At 35.3% G+C, this 19,120-nt stretch overlaps 2 protein-coding genes across 7 annotated transcripts in view; one reads left to right on the top strand and one right to left on the bottom strand.

The window, feature by feature from the left end:
* Positions 1-19,120, bottom strand: part of LOC130290563 (RNA-binding protein Nova-2-like) — a 159,436-nt gene that overhangs the window by 105,519 nt on the left and 34,797 nt on the right. The gene's annotated exons all lie outside the window — the stretch shown is intronic.
* EXOC3L2 (exocyst complex component 3 like 2) overlaps positions 1-19,120 on the top strand; it is a 104,306-nt gene that overhangs the window by 71,349 nt on the left and 13,837 nt on the right. For 5 of the 6 annotated variants that reach the window (XM_056538372.1, XM_056538373.1, XM_056538371.1 and 2 more), the window contains one exon: positions 13,703-14,169. In XM_056538372.1, the coding sequence (XP_056394347.1) occupies positions 13,713-14,169 (457 nt within the window). In that variant the 5' untranslated portion in view covers positions 13,703-13,712. Of the gene's footprint in view, positions 1-3,818; positions 3,888-13,702; positions 14,170-19,120 lie in introns of those variants that run through there. The other variant, XM_056538375.1, reaches the window with a different exon arrangement.

The raw sequence follows: 19,120 nt of genomic DNA on the forward strand, positions 1-19,120 counted from the left end.
CACTGAAACTACAGATATCTCACTGATACTACAGATATCTCACTGATACTACACATATCTCATTGATACTACAGATAAACCCCTGATACTACGGATATATCACTGATACTACAAATAACCCCCCAACACTACAGATATCTCACTGTTACTACAGATATCTCACTGATACTACAGATATCACACTGATACTACAGAAAACCCCCTGACACTACAGATATCTCACTGACACTACAGATATCTCACTGACACTACAGATATCTCACTGATACTACAGATAACCCCCAACACTACAGATATCTCACTGATACTGCAGATATCACACTGATACTACAGATAACCTACTGACACTACAGATATCTCACTGATACTACAGATATCTCACTGATACCACAGATATCTCACTGATACTACATATAACCCCCTGACACTACAGATATACCACTGATACTACAGATATCTCACTGATACTACAGATAACCCCCTGATACTACAGATATCTCACTGATACTACAGATATCTCACTGATACTACAGATATCTCACTGATACTACAGATATCTCAATGATACTACAGATATCTCACTGATACTACAGATATCTCACTGACACTACAGATATCTCACTGATACTACAGATATCTCACTGATACTACAGATAACCCCCCAACACTACAGATATCTCACTGATACTACAGATAACCCCCCAACACTACAGATATCTCACTGATACTACAGATATCTCACTGATACTACAGATATCTCACTGCTACTACAGATATCTGACTGATACTACAGATATCTTACTGATACTACAGATAACCCCCTGACACTACAGATATCTCACTGACACTACAGATATCTCACTGACACTACAGATATCTCACTGATACTACAGATATCTCACTGATACCACAGATAACCCCCTGACACTACAGATATCTCACTGACACTACAGATATCTCACTGACACTTCAGATATCTCACTGACACTACAGATATCTCACTGATACTACAGATATCTCACTGATACTACAGATAACCCCCTGAAACTACAGATATATCACTGATACTACAGATAACCCCCCCCCAACACTACAGATATCTCACTGATACTACAGATAACCCCCCGACACTACAGATATCTCACTGATACTACAGATATCTCACTGATACTACAGATATCTCACTGATACTACAGATATCTCACTGATACTACAGATATCTCACTGATACTACAGATATCTCACTGATCCTACAGATAACCCCCTGACACTATAGATATCTCATTGATACTACAGATAACCCCCTGATACTACAGATAACCCACTGATACTACAGATATCTCACTGATACTACAGATATCTCACTGATACTACAGATATCTCACTGATACTACAGATATCTCACTGATACTACAGATATCTCACTGATACTACAGATATCTCACTGATACTACAGATATCTCACTGATACTACAGATAACCCCCTGATACTACAGATATCTCACTGATACTACAGATATCTCACTGATACTACAGATATCTCACTGATACTACAGATAACCCCCTGATACTACAGATAACCCCCTGATTCTACAGATAACCCCCAACACTACAGATATCTCACTGATACTACAGATAACCCCCAACACTACATATATCTCACTGATACTACAGATATCTCACTGATACTACAGATAACCCCCTGATACTACAGATATATCACTGACACTACAGATAACCCCCAACACTACAGATATATCACTGATACTACAGATATCTCACTGATACTACATATATCTCACTGATACTACAGATATCTCACTGATACTACAGATATCTCACTGATACTACATATATCTCACTGATACTACAGATATCTCACTGATACTACAGATATCTCACTGATACTACAGATAACCCCCAACACTACATATATCTCACTGATACTACAGATATCTCACTGATACTACAGATAACCCCCTGACACTACAGATATCTCACTGATACTACAGATATATCACTGATACTACAGATATCTCACTGATACTACAGATATCTCACTGATACTACAGATAACCCCCTGACACTATAGATATCTCATTGATACTACAGATATCTCACTGATACTACAGATATCGCACTGATACTACAGATAACCCCCTGATACTACAGATATCTCACTGATACTACAGATATCTCACTGATACTACAGATATCTCACTGATACTACAGATATCTCACTGATACTACAGATATCTCACTGATACTACAGATATCTCACTGATACTACAGATATCTCACTGATACTACAGATAACCCCCTGATACTACAGATATCTCACTGATACTACAGATATCTCACTGATACTACAGATATCTCACTGATACTACAGATAACCCCCTGATACTACAGATATCTCACTGATACTACAGATATCTCACTGATACTACAGATATCTCACTGATACTACAGATATCTCACTGATACTACAGATATCTCACTGATACTACAGATAACCCCTTGATACTACAGATATCTCACTGATACTACAGATAACCCCCTGATACTACAGATAACCCACTGATACTACAGATATCTCACTGATACTACAGATATCTCACTGATACTACAGATATCTCACTGATACTACAGATATCTCACTGATACTACAGATATCTCACTGATACTACAGATATCTCACTGATACTACAGATAACCCCCTGATACTACAGATAACCCACTGATACTACAGATATCTCACTGATACTACAGATAACCCCCTGATACTACAGATATCTCACTGATACTACAGATATCTCACTGATACTACAGATAACCCCCTGATACTACAGATATCTCACTGATACCACAGATAACCCCCTGATACTACAGATATCTCACTGATACTACAGATATCTCACTGACACTACAGATAACCCCCTGATACTACAGATATCTCACTGATACTACAGATATCTCACTGATACTACAGATATCTCACTGATACTACAGATATCTCACTGATACCACAGATAACCCCCTGATACTACAGATATCTCACTGATACTACAGATATCTCACTGATACTACAGATATCTCACTGATACTACAGATATCTCACTGATACTACAGATAAACCCCTGACACTAGATATATCACTGATACTACAGATATCTCACTGATACTACAGATATCTCACTGATACTACAGATATCTCACTGATACTACAGATAACCCTCTGACACTGACGGACACTCACTGACTCACAATGCTGATAAATAACAGGCACAGGAGATGACCCACTGACACTGCACATAAACTTTACACACTCCTGACATTTTTGGCTCGTCACCTATGAACACACTCTTCTTCTTTATATTAATCTTTCCTGTATTGGTTCATGAGGCCACAGATGTGCGGAGTACATAGTTTCTGCTATTTGTGGTGCCGCTGACTCTTCTCAGAGCCGACCAGAATGATCCAGATGAATCAATGAGGACACAACAAAGGATTCCACAGCTCCGGGGCCACATATAAGATAAGTGGTATTGAGATGAAGGGCCCAACGTGCAGAGGATTCCGGGCAGAAGCGGAAAACAATCACTTTCTTTGTTTTCATTTCCAAATGTGTTTTTCGTGCCTCTACATTCCTCTCATTTCCTCAGTGATATATTTAAAGATGGCGGCCACCAGGTCAAGAGACCTTGGCATTTCCTTGAGACTGGCCAAGGTTTCCTGTAGATTGGGAGGGGAAAGAGGTGACAGGAATGGGATGGGATGGGAAGGGAGATTTCCTGTCTCCATTTATATCCCACACACTTGAACACACGCAGGAACAGCAGAGAGATGCAGTAGGATCAGGTCAGGACGTCGGCGGTGTCAGCTGGGTGAGTGTGCCTCCATGTATGTTGTAGAGGTGTAGACACAATGTCACCTCCGCCTCTGTCTACATTATGCGGATGTGATGCCGGTCAGGACTTGGCTTCTTCTCTCAGGCCTTGTGGCCTTCATGGTTCTCCAGGCCTGTGTGTTGTCTAGATGAGGTGGATCTACAGACATCACCACCATAGGAGGTCCATGATATGATGGGACGTGGGGGAGTATCACACAATGGACTTTAACGCGTTGTAAGATCCATAGAAATATGATGGCTGTGTCACTAAATAAATGCCCCCATAGCTTGTGATAAAAAATATCACTGGAAAAATGGACAATACAGGGTATAATACATAAAATCATTTAGGGTATAATATAGGGTATACTACATAGTATTATAATGGGTGTAATAAAGGGTATAATACCTGGTATCATGTAGGGTATAATAATGATGGGTATAATACAGTGTATAATACATAGTGTAATTCATATAATTCAGGAATAATGATGGGTCTAATACATGGTATAATTCATTGCATAACAATGGGTGTAATACAGGGTAAAATACATAATATAATGTAGGGTATAATACATAGTATCATGTAGGGTATAATACAGGGTATAATACATAATATAATGTAGGGTATAATACATAATATAATGTAGGGTGTAATAATGATGGGTATAATACATAATATAATGTAGGGTGTAATAATGATGGGTATAATACATAATATAATGTAGGGTGTAATAATGATGGGTATAATACATAATATAATGATGGGTATAATACATAGTGTAATTCATATAATTCAGTAATAATGATGGGTCTACTACATGGTATAATACATAAAATAATTATGGGTATAATACATAGTATAATGATGGGTGTAATACAGGGTATAATACATAGTATAATTCATATAGTTTAGGAATAATAATGGGTGTAATACAGGGTATAATACATAGTATAATATAGGGCATAATTCATAGTATAATACAGGGTATAATTCATAGTATAATACGGGGTATAATTCATAGTATAATACGGGGTATAATTCATAGTATAATACGGGGTATAATTCATAGTATAATACAGGGTATAATTCATAGTATAATACAGGGTATAATTCATAGTATAATACGGGGTATAATTCATAGTATAATACAGGGTATAATTCAAGGTTAAGTACCTGAGTACAATGCTAGAAATAATGCAGAGTATAAAAGCACAATACAAGATATAATATAGGGCATAAAGTAAGGTTTAAAATATGGTATAAAACAGTATAATACAGGCAAAATACTGTATAAAATTCATAGTATAATATAGGGCATAATACAAGGAAAACACAGGAAAAAAAATCAGATATATTGCTGAGTATAATACAGGGTATAAATACCCCCGATATAAGGTATACATCTCCTGTATATAGTGATATGGACCATGCTGGTATAACCTGGTATATACTGTATATAATATATATGTACAGCTTGTATAAGTTATACATCTCCTGTATGTAGTGATATGGATCATGCTGGTATAACCTGGTATATACTGTATATAATATATATGTACAGCTGGTATAAGTTATATATCTCCTGTATATAGTGATATGGACCATGCTGGTATAACCTGGGTATATACTGTATATAATTATATATGTAGAGCTGGTATAAGTTATATATCTCCTGTATATAGTGATATGGACCATGATGGTATAACCTGGTATATACTGTATATAATATATATGTACAGCTGGTATAAGTTATATATCTCCTGTATATAGTGATATGGACCATGCTGGTATAACCTGGGTATATACTGTATATAATTATATATGTACAGCTGGTATAAGTTATATATCTCCTGTATATAGTGATATGGACCATGATGGTATAACCTGGTATATACTGTATATAATATATATGTACAGCTGGTATAAGTTATATATCGCCTGTATATAGTGATATGGACCATGCTGGTATAACCTGGTATATACTGTATATAATTATATATGTACAGCTGGTATAAGTTATATATCTCCTGTATATAGTGATATGGACCATGCTGGTATAACCTGGGTATATACTGTATATAATATATATGTACAGCTGGTATAATTTATATATCTCCTGTATATAGTGATATGGACCATGCTGGTATAACCTGGGTATATACTGTATATAATTATATATGTACAGCTGGTATAAGTTATATATCTCCTATATATAGTGATATGGACCATGCTGGTATAACCTGGGTATATACTGTATATATGTACAGCTGGTATAAGTTATATATCTCATGTACATAGTGATATGGACCATGCTGGTATAACCTGGGTATATACTGTATATAATTATATATGTACAGCTGGTATAAGTTATATATCTCCTGTATATAGTGATATGGACCATGCTGGTATCACCTGGGTATATACTGTATATAATATATATGTAGAGCTGGTATAAGTTATACATCTCCTGTATATAGTGCTATGGATCATGCTGGTATAACCTGCGTATATACTGTATATAATATATATGTACAGCTGGTATAAGTTATATATCTCCTGTATATAGTGATATGGACCATGCTGGTATAACCTGGTATATACTGTATATAATATATATGTACAGCAGGTATAAGTTATATATCTCTTGTATATAGTGATATGGACCATGCTGGTATTACCTGCGTATATACTGTATATAATATATATGTACAGCTGGTATAAGTTATATATCTCCTGCATATAGTGATATGGACCATGCTGGTATAACCTGGGTATATACTGTATATAATTATATATGTACAGCTGGTATAAGTTATATATCTCCTGTATATAGTGATATGGACCATGCTGGTATAACCTGGGTATATACTGTATATAATTATATATGTACAGCTGGTATAAGTTATATATCTCCTGTATATAGTGATATGGACCATGATGGTATAACCTGGTTATATACTGTATATAATATATATGTACAGCTGGTATAAGTTATATATCTTCTGTATATAGTGATATGGACCATGATGGTATAACCTGGTTATATACTGTATATAATATATATGTACAGCTGGTATAAGTTATATATCTTCTGTATATAGTGATATGGACCATGCTGGTATAACCTGGGTATATACTGTATATAATTATATATGTACAGCTGGTATAAGTTATATATCTCCTGTATATAGTGATATGGACCATGCTGGTATAACCTGGTATATACTGTATATAATATATATGTACAGCTGGTATAAGTTATATATCTCCTGTATATAGTGATATGGACCATGTTGGTATAACCTGGTATATACTGTATATAATATATGTACAGATGGTATAAGTTATATATCTCCTGTATATAGTGATATGGACCATGCTGATATAACCTGGTATATACTGTATATAATTATATATGTACAGCTGGTATAAGTTATATATCTCCTGTATATAGTGATAGGGACCATGCTGGTATAACCTGGGTATATACTGTATATAATATATATGTACAGCTGGTATAAGTTATATATCTCCTGTATATAGTGATAGGGACCATGCTGGTATAACCTGGGTATATACTGTATATAATATATGTACAGCTGGTATAAGTTATATATCTCATGTATATAGTGATATGGACCATGCTGGTATAACCTGGTATATACTATATATAATATATATGTACAGCTGGTATAAGTTATACATCTCCTGTATATAGTGATATGGATCATGCTGGTATAACCTGCGTATATACTGTATATAATATATATGTACAGCTGGTATAAGTTATATATCTCCTGTATATAGTGATATGGATCATGCTGGTATAACCTGGTATATACTGTATATAATATATATGTACAGCTGGTATAAGTAATATATCTCCTGTATATAGTGATATGGACCATGCTGGTATAACCTGGGTATATACTATATATAATATATATGTACAGCTGGTATAAGTTATATATCTCCTGTATATAGTGATATGGACCATGCTGGTATAACCTGGTATATACTGTATATAATAGATATGTACAGCTGGTATAAGTTATATATCTCCTGTATATAGTGATATGGACCATGCTGATATAACCTGGTATATACTGTATATAATATATATGTACAGCTGGTATAAGTTATATATCTCCTGTATATAGTGATATGGACCATGCTGGTATAACCTGGTATATACTGTATATAATATATATGTACAGCAGGTATAAGTTATATATCTCTTGTATATAGTGATATGGACCATGCTGGTATAACCTGCGTATATACTGTATATAATATATATGTACAGCTGGTATAAGTTATATATCTCCTGTATATAGTGATATGGACCATGCTGGTATATCCTGGGTATATACTGTATATAATATATATGTACAGCAGGTATAAGTTATATATCTCCTGTATATAGTGATATGGACCATGCTGGTATAACCTGTTATATACTGTATATAATATATCTGTACAGCTGGTATAAGTTATATATCTCCTGTATATAGTGATATGGACCATGCTGGTATAACCTGGTATATACTGTATATAATTATATATGTACAGCTGGTATAAGTTATATATCTCCTGTATATAGTGATATGGACCATGCTGGTATAACCTGGGTATATACTGTATATAATATATATATATGTACAGCTGGTATAAGTTATATATCTCCTGTATATAGTGATATGGACCATGCTGGTATAACCTGGGTATATACTGTATAATATATATATATATATATATATATATGTACAGCTGGTATAAGTTATATATCTCCTGTATATAGTGATATGGACCATGCTGGTATAACCTGCATATATACTGTATATAATTATATATGTACAGCTGGTATAAGTTATATATCTCCTGTATATAGTGATATGGACCATGCTGGTATAACCTGGTATATACTGTATATAATATATATGTACAGCTGGTATAAGTTATGTATACTGTATATAATATATATGTACAGCTGGTATAAGTTATATATCTCCTGTATATAGTGATATGGACCATGCTGGTATAACCTGGGTATATACTGTATATAATTATATATGTACAGCTGGTATAAGTTATATATCTCCCGTATATAGTGATATGGACCATGCTGGTATAACCTGGGTATATACTGTATATAATATATATGTACAGCTGGTATAAGTTATATAACCTCTGTATATAGTGATATGGACCATGCTGGTAAAACCTGGTATATACTGTATATAATATATTTGTACAGCTGGTATAAGTTATATATCTCCTGTATATAGTGATATGGGCCATGCTGGTATAACCTGGGTATATACTGTATGTAATTATATATGTACAGCTGGTATAAGTTATATATCTCCTGTATATAGTGATATGGACCATGCTGGTATAACCTGGGTATATACTGTATATAATTATATATGTACAGCTGGTATAAGTTATATATCTCCCGTATATAGTGATATGGACCATGCTGGTATAACCTGGGTATATACTGTATATAATATATATGTACAGCTGGTATAAGTTATATCTCCTGGATATAGTGATATGGACCATGCTGGTATAACCTGGTATATACTGTATATAATTATATATGTACAGCTGGTATAAGTTATATATCTCCTGTATATAGTGATATGGACCATGCTGGTATAACCTGGTATATACTGTATATAATATATATGTACAGCTGGTATAAGTTATGTATACTGTATATAATATATATGTACAGCTGGTATAAGTTATATATCTCCTGTATATAGTGATATGGACCATGCTGGTATAACCTGGGTATATACTGTATATAATTATATATGTACAGCTGGTATAAGTTATACATCTCCTGTATATAGTGATATGGACCATGCTGGTATAACCTGGTATATACTGTATATAATATATATGTACAGCTGGTATAAGTTATATATCTCTTGTATATAGTGATATGGACCATGCTGGAATAACCTGGGTATATACTGTATATAATATATATGTACAGCTGGTATAAGTTATATATCTCCTGTATATAGTGATATGGACCATGCTGGTATAACCTGGGTATATACTGTATATAATATATATGTACAGCTGGTATAAGTTATATATCCTCTGTATATAGTGATATGGACCATGCTGGTAAAACCTGGTATATACTGTATATAATATATTTGTACAGCTGGTATAAGTTATATATCTCCTGTATATAGTGATATGGGCCATGCTGGTATAACCTGGGTATATACTGTATGTAATTATATATGTACAGCTGGTATAAGTTATATATCTCCTGTATATAGTGATATGGACCATGCTGGTATAACCTGGGTATATACTGTATATAATATATATATATATATATATATATATATATATATATATATATATATACAGCTGGTATAAGTTATATATCTCCTGTATATAGTGATATGGACCATGCTGGTATAACCTGGGTATATACTGTATATAATATATATATATATATATATATATATATATATATATATATACAGCTGGTATAAGTTATATATCTCCTGTATATAGTGATATGGACCATGCTGGTATAACCTGGGTATATACTGTATATAATTATATATGTACAGCTGGTATAAGTTATATATCTCCCGTATATAGTGATATGGACCATGCTGGTATAACCTGGGTATATACTGTATATAATATATATGTACAGCTGGTATAAGTTATATATCTCCCGTATATAGTGATATGGACCATGCTGGTATAACCTGGGTATATACTGTATATAATATATATGTACAGCTGGTATAAGTTATATATCTCTTGTATATAGTGATATAGACCATGCTGGAATAACCTGGGTATATACTGTATATAATATATATGTACAGCTGGTATAAGTTATATATCTCCTGTATATAGTGATATGGACCATGATGGTATAACCTGGTATATACTGTATATAATATATCTGTACAGCTGGTATAAGTTATATATCTCCTGTATATAGTGATATGGACCATGCTGGTATAACCTGGTATATACTGTATATAATATATATGTACAGCTGGTATAAGTTATATATCTCCTGTATATAGTGATATGGACCATGCTGGTATAACCTGGTATATACTGTATATAATTATATATGTACAGTTGGTATAAGTTATATATCTCCCGTATATAGTGATATGGACCATGCTGGTATAACCTGGGTATATACTGTATATAATATATATGTACAGCTGGTATAAGTTATACATCTCCTGTATATAGTGATATGGACCATGCTGGTATAACCTGGGTATATACTGTATATAATTATATATGTACAGCTGGTATAAGTTATATATCTCCTGTATATAGTGATATGGACCATGCTGGTATAACCTGGTATATACTGTATATAATATATTTGTACAGCTGGTATAAGTTATATATCCTCTGTATATAGTGATATGGACCATGCTGGTATAACCTGGGTATATACTGTATATAATTATATATGTACAGCTGGTATAAGTTATATATCTCCCGTATATAGTGATATGGACCATGCTGGTATAACCTGGGTATATACTGTATATAATATATATGTACAGCTGGTATAAGTTATATATCTCCTGTATATAGTGATATGGACCATGCTGGTATAACCTGGGTATATACTATATATAATATATATGTACAGCTGGTATAAGTTATACATCTCCTGTATATAGTGATATGGACCATGCTGGTATAACCTGGGTATATACTGTATATAATATATATGTACAGCTGGTATAAGTTATATATCTCCTGTATATAGTGATATGGACCATGCTGGTATAACCTGGTATATACTGTATATAATATATATGTACAGCAGGTATAAGTTATATATCTCCTGTATATAGTGATATGGACCATGCTGCTATAACCTGGTATATACTGTATATAATATATATGTACAGCTGGTATAAGTTATATATCTCCTGTATATAGTGATATGGACCATGTTGGTATAACCTGGGTATATACTGTATATAATTATATATGTACAGCTGGTATAAGTTATATATCTCCTGTATATAGTGATATGGACCATGCTGGTATAACCTGGTATATACTGTATATAATATATATGTACAGCTGGTATAAGTTATATATCTCCTGTATATAGTGATATGGACCATGCTGGTATAACCTGGTATATACTGTATATAATATATATGTACAGCTGGTATAAGTTATATATCTCCTGTATATAGTGATATGGACCATGTTGGTATAACCTGGGTATATACTGTATATAATTATATATGTACAGCTGGTATAAGTTATATATCTCCTGTATATAGTGATATGGACCATGCTGGTATAACCTGGTATATACTGTATATAATATATATGTACAGCTGGTATAAGTTATATATCTCCTGTATATAGTGATATGGACCATGCTGGTATAACCTGGGTATATACTGTATATAATATATGTACAGCTGGTGTAAGCTGGGGGCTCGCTGTTGCTAAACTACAACCCCCATCATTCCTAGATAGCCAAATGCTGTCTGGGATTGATGGGAGTTGTACTCTAGCAACAGCTGAAGGCTCCCTGTTTGGGTAGACCCTGGCAGAAAGGGTCCGTTAACTTTGTGCAAAAAAAAGCATAATGTTAACAGAGCCATAATTACCGCTCCTTGTTCTAGGCTGTAAGCTTCTTCTTGTGTAGCTCCGCCCCCTAGTGATGTTATAGATGAAGGCGGGGCTACACAAGAAGAGGCCTGGACCAGTGATGAGAACGTATACATTATAGAGCCATGTAGATGGTTGTATAATATATACCACTCCAAGGAGTTAACTAGCGCTAATTCACTCCTTCCTTGCTGGGCCGGCGCATAGTGCTCAGGCTGGATTCGCTGGTTTACTGTTACATAAGATTTAAAATGCACTTTAACAATTGCAAATAATTAATAGAGGCAAAAATACATGCGCATAAATTACACAAAACTCAGTGCGAAACGATTGATAAATCCCCTCCAGGTGTCTTCTCTGCTCTTTGGATCTTTTGCTCCTTCACCTTTGGGTTTCATTCTGTTTTTTCTCAGTCTCTTCTTCTCTTGGACCCTTCCTCCATGTCTCTGCCATCTTTCTGCAGTCCTTCCTTGTTCCCATCTTCAGGTGACCCCTCCCATGGTCTTAGGACAAAATTATAGGTGTTCTGGCTGAAGAACTTTTTCTTCCTTTTGTCATTCCATCATTTGAGGGATGGAGAACAGATGACTTAAATGGACACGGTCATTAAAACAAGGTTTTGCTATTGCACTCCTTATGGTAAATAAAAAATCTTTCTAATGTGCTTAAAACAAATGACGTTTTCTGTTTTATTTGTATCTAAAAAGCTGCCACTAGGTGTCTCCCTACTTGTCCAGAGAACATTTCCCACCATCTCTTGCATATACTTTGGACTCCTGCTGGCCTGGCAGAAGTCCAAAATCAGGAAATGCAGTCTGGAGTGCTGAGGGGGGAGAGGGGGTGCAGCCTTAGCCAATCATCGCTCGTCTCACACTGAACTGCTCTGGGCTGTGTGTAGCAGAGTGAGGGAGGAAGTTCTCCCCTGTATGGCTTCAGATGATGTCACGTCTGCTGGGGAACGCCCCTTCCCAGTCTGTGAATCTGACTGAGAAGAAAATACAGAACAATATCAAGGTAGAAAAAATAATAAAAATAAAGGCGGGGGGTGGTATCATGATGGGGCAGTGACCTGGGAGGATTATAACATTTAACAAGTTCATGACAGGTACTATTTAAGGTCTTTTATTCTTTCTCCTCAGAACTGAGACCATGCCAGTCACAGCACCCAATCCATTTGAAGAGAACACCCCGCTGGACCGTCCCGCCCCCGAGGGGGGCAATCCCTTTTTTGATTATGAGGGGGAGGGTAAGAGGGAACCTATGGGATCAGATGCAAAGCGTCGAGGAACACTTGAGAAAATTGCTGGACTTTCACCATTCTGGAAAGGAGGAAAGAGTCTTTTAGGGGTGAAAGGGGCGCCTGAGAAAAGACGAGGAAGGAGAAGATCGGAAGATGTCAGCCTCTTGTCTCTCGGACGCAAAAAGGAGGGTGGAGAGGAAGAAGGCGGTGGTCCTGGGGGAGGAGTCAAGCGTCTCTCCTTCTTATGGCTTGGTGGCAGTGGAGTAAACTCAGGGAACCGATCTCGGCGGGAGTCCATGGTGGAGGTGGTTCCTGAAAGCAATGAGGTTATCCGAGAAGCAGAGAAACCTCGAGAGCCCCTCTCTGGTGAGTCACGTGGTCCCTATTGTTAGTCATGGGAACACACAGGTGCTGCTCACACTTTACAAGTCAAGTTGGACAAACAAGCCAACTTCTGCCCAACCGGCCATGTGGCCTTACAGCAGATAGAGGGTCAGGTATGTTGGTTTGCCCGACACTCTCAGTTTTAAAGGGATATTTCTCCTCTCGCCATCAAGAACACATGAATGTTCCCCAGTTATATCTATAGTAATACCATCCCCAGTTATATCTATAGTAATACCATCCCCGGTTATATCTATAGTAATACCATCCCCGGTTATATCTATAGTAATACCATTCCCAGTTATATCTATAGTAATACCATCCCCGGTTATATCTATAGTAATACCATTCCCAGTTATATCTATAGTAATACCATCCCCAGTTATATCTATAGTAATACCATCTCCAGTTATATCTATAGTAATACCATCCCCGGTTATATCTATAGTAATACCATCTCCAGTTATATCTATAGTAATACCATCTCCAGTTATATCTATAGTAATACCATCTCCAGTTATATCTATAGTAATACCATCCCCAGTTATATCTATAGTAATACCATCCCCAGTTATATCTATAGTAATACCATCCCCAGTTATATCTATAGTAATATTTTCTTCAGTTATATCTATAATAATACCATCCCCAGTTATATCTATAGTAATACCATCCCCGGTTATATCTATAGTAATACCATCGCCAGTTATATCTATAGTAATGCCATCCCCAGTTATATCTATAGTAATACCATCGCCGGTTATATCTATAGTAATGCCATCCCCAGTTATATCTATAGTAATGCCATCCCCAGTTATATCTATAGTAATACCATCGCCAGTTATATCTATAGTAATACCATCGCCAGTTATATCTATAGTAATGCCATCCCCAGTTATATCTATAGTAATACCATCCCCAGTTATATCTATAGTAATACCATCTCCAGTTATATCTATAGTAATACCATCTCCAGTTATATCTATAGTAATACCATCAGCAGTTATATCTATAGTAATACCATCAGCAGTTATATCTATAGTAATACCATCAGCAGTTATATCTATAGTAATACCATCCCCAGTTATATCTATAGTAATACCATCCCCAGTTATATCTATAGTAATATTTTCTTCAGTTATATCTATAATAATACCATCCCCAGTTATATCTATAGTAATACCATCCCCAGTTATATCTATAGTAATACCATCCCCAGTTATATCTATAGTAATACCATCTCCAGTTATATCTATAGTAATACCATCTCCAGTTATATCTATAGTAATACCATCCCCAGTTATATCTATAATAATACCATCCCCAGTTATATCTATAGTAATACCATCTCCAGTTATATCTATAGTAATACCATCTCCAGTTATATCTATAGTAATACCATCCCCAGTTATATCTATAGTAATACCATTCCCAGTTATATCTATAGTAATACCATCTCCAGTTATATCTATAGTAATACCATCCCCAGTTATATCTATAGTAATACCATCCCCAGTTATATCTATAGTAATATTTTCTTCAGTTATATCTATAATAATACCATCCCCAGTTATATCTATAGTAATACCATTCCCAGTTATATCTATAGTAATATTTTCTTCAGTTATATCTATAATAATACCATCCCCAGTTATATCTATAGTAATACCATCCCCAGTTATATCTATAGTAATACCATCCCCAGTTATATCTATAGTAATACCATCCCCAGTTATATCTATAATAATGCCATCCCCAGTTATATCTATAATAATACCATCCCCAGTTATATCTATAGTAATACCATCCCCAGTTATATCTATAATAATACCATCTCCAGTTATATCTATAGTAATACCATCTCCAGTTATATCTATAGTAATACCATCTCCAGTTATATCTATAGTAATACCATCTCCAGTTATATCTATAGTAATACCATTCCCAGTTATATCTATAGTAATACCATCTCCAGTTATATCTATAGTAATACCATCCCAGGTTATATCTATAGTAATACCATCTCCAGTTATATCTATAGTAATACCATCTCCAGTTATATCTATAGTAATACCATCTCCAGTTATATCTATAGTAATACCATCTCCAGTTATATCTATAGTAATACCATCTCCAGTTATATCTATAGTAATACCATCTCCAGTTATATCTATAATAATACCATCCCCAGTTATATCTATAGTAATACCATCCCCAGTTATATCTATAGTAATACCATCTCCAGTTATATCTATAGTAATACCATCTCCAGTTATATCTATAGTAATACCATCAGCAGTTATATCTATAGTAATACCATCCCCAGTTATATCTATAATAATACCATCTCCAGTTATATCTATAGTAATACCATCTCCAGTTATATCTATAGTAATACCATCTCCAGTTATATCTATAGTAATACCATCTCCAGTTATATCTATAGTAATACCATCTCCAGTTATATCTATAGTAATACCATCTCCAGTTATATCTATAATAATACCATCCCCAGTTATATCTATAGTAATACCATCCCCAGTTATATCTATAGTAATACCATCTCCAGTTATATCTATAGTAATACCATCTCCAGTTATATCTATAGTAATACCATCAGCAGTTATATCTATAGTAATACCATCCCCAGTTATATCTATAGTAATATTTTCTTCAGTTATATCTATAATAATACCATCCCCAGTTATATCTATAGTAATACCATCTCCAGTTATATCTATAGTAATACCATTCCCAGTTATATCTATAGTAATACCATCTCCAGTTATATCTATAGTAATACCATCCCCAGTTATATCTATAGTAATATTTTCTTCAGTTATATCTATAATAATACCATCCCCAGTTATATCTATAGTAATACCATCTCCAGTTATATCTATAGTAATACCATCTCCAGTTATATCTATAGTAATACCATCTCCAGTTATATCTATAATAATACCATCCCCGGTTATATCTATAGTAATACCATCTCCAGTTATATCTATAGTAATACCATCGCCGGTTATATCTATAGTAATACCTTCTCCAGTTATATCTATAGTAATATCTTCTCCAGTTATATCTATAATAATACCATCCCCAGTTATGTCTATAGTAATACCATCCCCAGTTATATCTATAGTAATACCATCTCCAGTTATATCTATAGTAATATTTTCTTCAGTTATATCTATAATAATACCATCGCCAGTTATATCTATAGTAATACCATCCCCAGTTATATCTATAGTAATACCATCCCCAGTTATATCTATAGTAATACCATCCCCAGTTATATCTATAGTAATACCATCCCCAGTTATATCTATAGTAATACCATCCCCAGTTATATCTATAATAATGCCATCTCCAGTTATATCTATAGTAATACCATCCCCAGTTATATCTATAGTAATACCATCCCCAGTTATATCTATAATAATACCATCTCCAGTTATATCTATAGTAATACCATCCCCAGTTATATCTATAGTAATACCATCCCCAGTTATATCTATAGTAATATCATCTCCAGTTATATCTATAATAATGCCATCTCCAGTAACAGGTCCTGTTGTAGAATTAGAGGTACCCTCCTCCTCCCCCTCCTCATGTGAATTCCTCTGGCCACTTATTCTCCTCATAGACTGACACTTCCTGTTGTGCAGAGACCACTTCTCCGCATTCTCCTCCTTATCATCTTAACCAAGGACACAATGAAAGGTGACACTTAGAGATAACACAAAATCCGACATTCCCAACAGGCGACACTCCTCTCCTCCCCCTCCCTCCCTGCACAGTGACCCCTGTACTGATCATAGAGCACGCCCACAACACTCTCCCATAGAACCAATCTGTCTATTTATTCCTATCGCCCACGATGCTGCTGTAAAGCATATCTATAAATGCTGTTAACAGAGCAGAATCTCAGACAATATGGCCAACTTCAAAATAAAGTACACAAAAAATTAATAAAGTTGGCAATCCTTGAGTGACCCCGCCCACTGGACTCCTAGTCCAGAATGAGCTAAGATTGCAATTAAGAAGTTTACATTGAACCATATATCAATCTGCTCAGCTCTTCCTGCTTATAAGATGGCGCTGAACATCTTCACATAGGAAATTCACCACCAAGGCACAAATTCACCCCCTAATGTGACCCCGCCCACTGGACTCCTAGTCCAGAATGAGCTAAGATTGCAATTAAAAAGTTACATTGAACCATATATCAATCTGCTCAGCTCTTCCTGCTTATAAGATGGCGCTGAACATTTTCACATAGGAAATTCACCACCAAGGCACAAATTCACCCCCTAATGTATGCCGGCGGACGTACACAGAGTCTGTTGTCCTGGTTAGGCTCAGGCTACAGGGCAGTCTTGTCATTCTCAATGGAGGTAACAACATCGACCTTGCCTCGGGAGGAAATTTCCTTATCGGGGTACTCAATTGCAAGACATGAATGAAGGAGACGATAAGATGTCTGATTGCGGGGATCCGGCCTCTGGGACCCCTGCGATCTCAGTGCAGACACCCGGCGTTCTGAACATTATGTTGATGACGCTGGTTTTGGGAGGCCATGGCATCATGACACGCCCCCTCGTGACGTCACACCGCACCCCTCAATTCATGTCTATGAAAGGTGCACGACGTCAGACCACCCCGCCTCAAATTCATGTCTATAGGAGGCTGTCCCGCCTTCTCTCATAGACATGAACGGAGGGGACGTCACGACCACAGCCTCCCAAACCTAGTGTTCTGAACAAAATGCCGGACCCCCACGTTCAGACATCTTATTCTCTATCCTTTGGATAATGGGGGGTATTTATCAAAGGATTTATGTGGGGTTTTTTTCACGTAACTTTGGCGCAGTGTCTTTTTTACGCCAAAGTTTGGTGCTTCTTCTCCACTGTCATTTTTACAACTT

This window comes from Hyla sarda, chromosome 9 (assembly GCF_029499605.1).
Source record: "Hyla sarda isolate aHylSar1 chromosome 9, aHylSar1.hap1, whole genome shotgun sequence".
NCBI lineage: Eukaryota > Metazoa > Chordata > Amphibia > Anura > Hylidae > Hyla > Hyla sarda.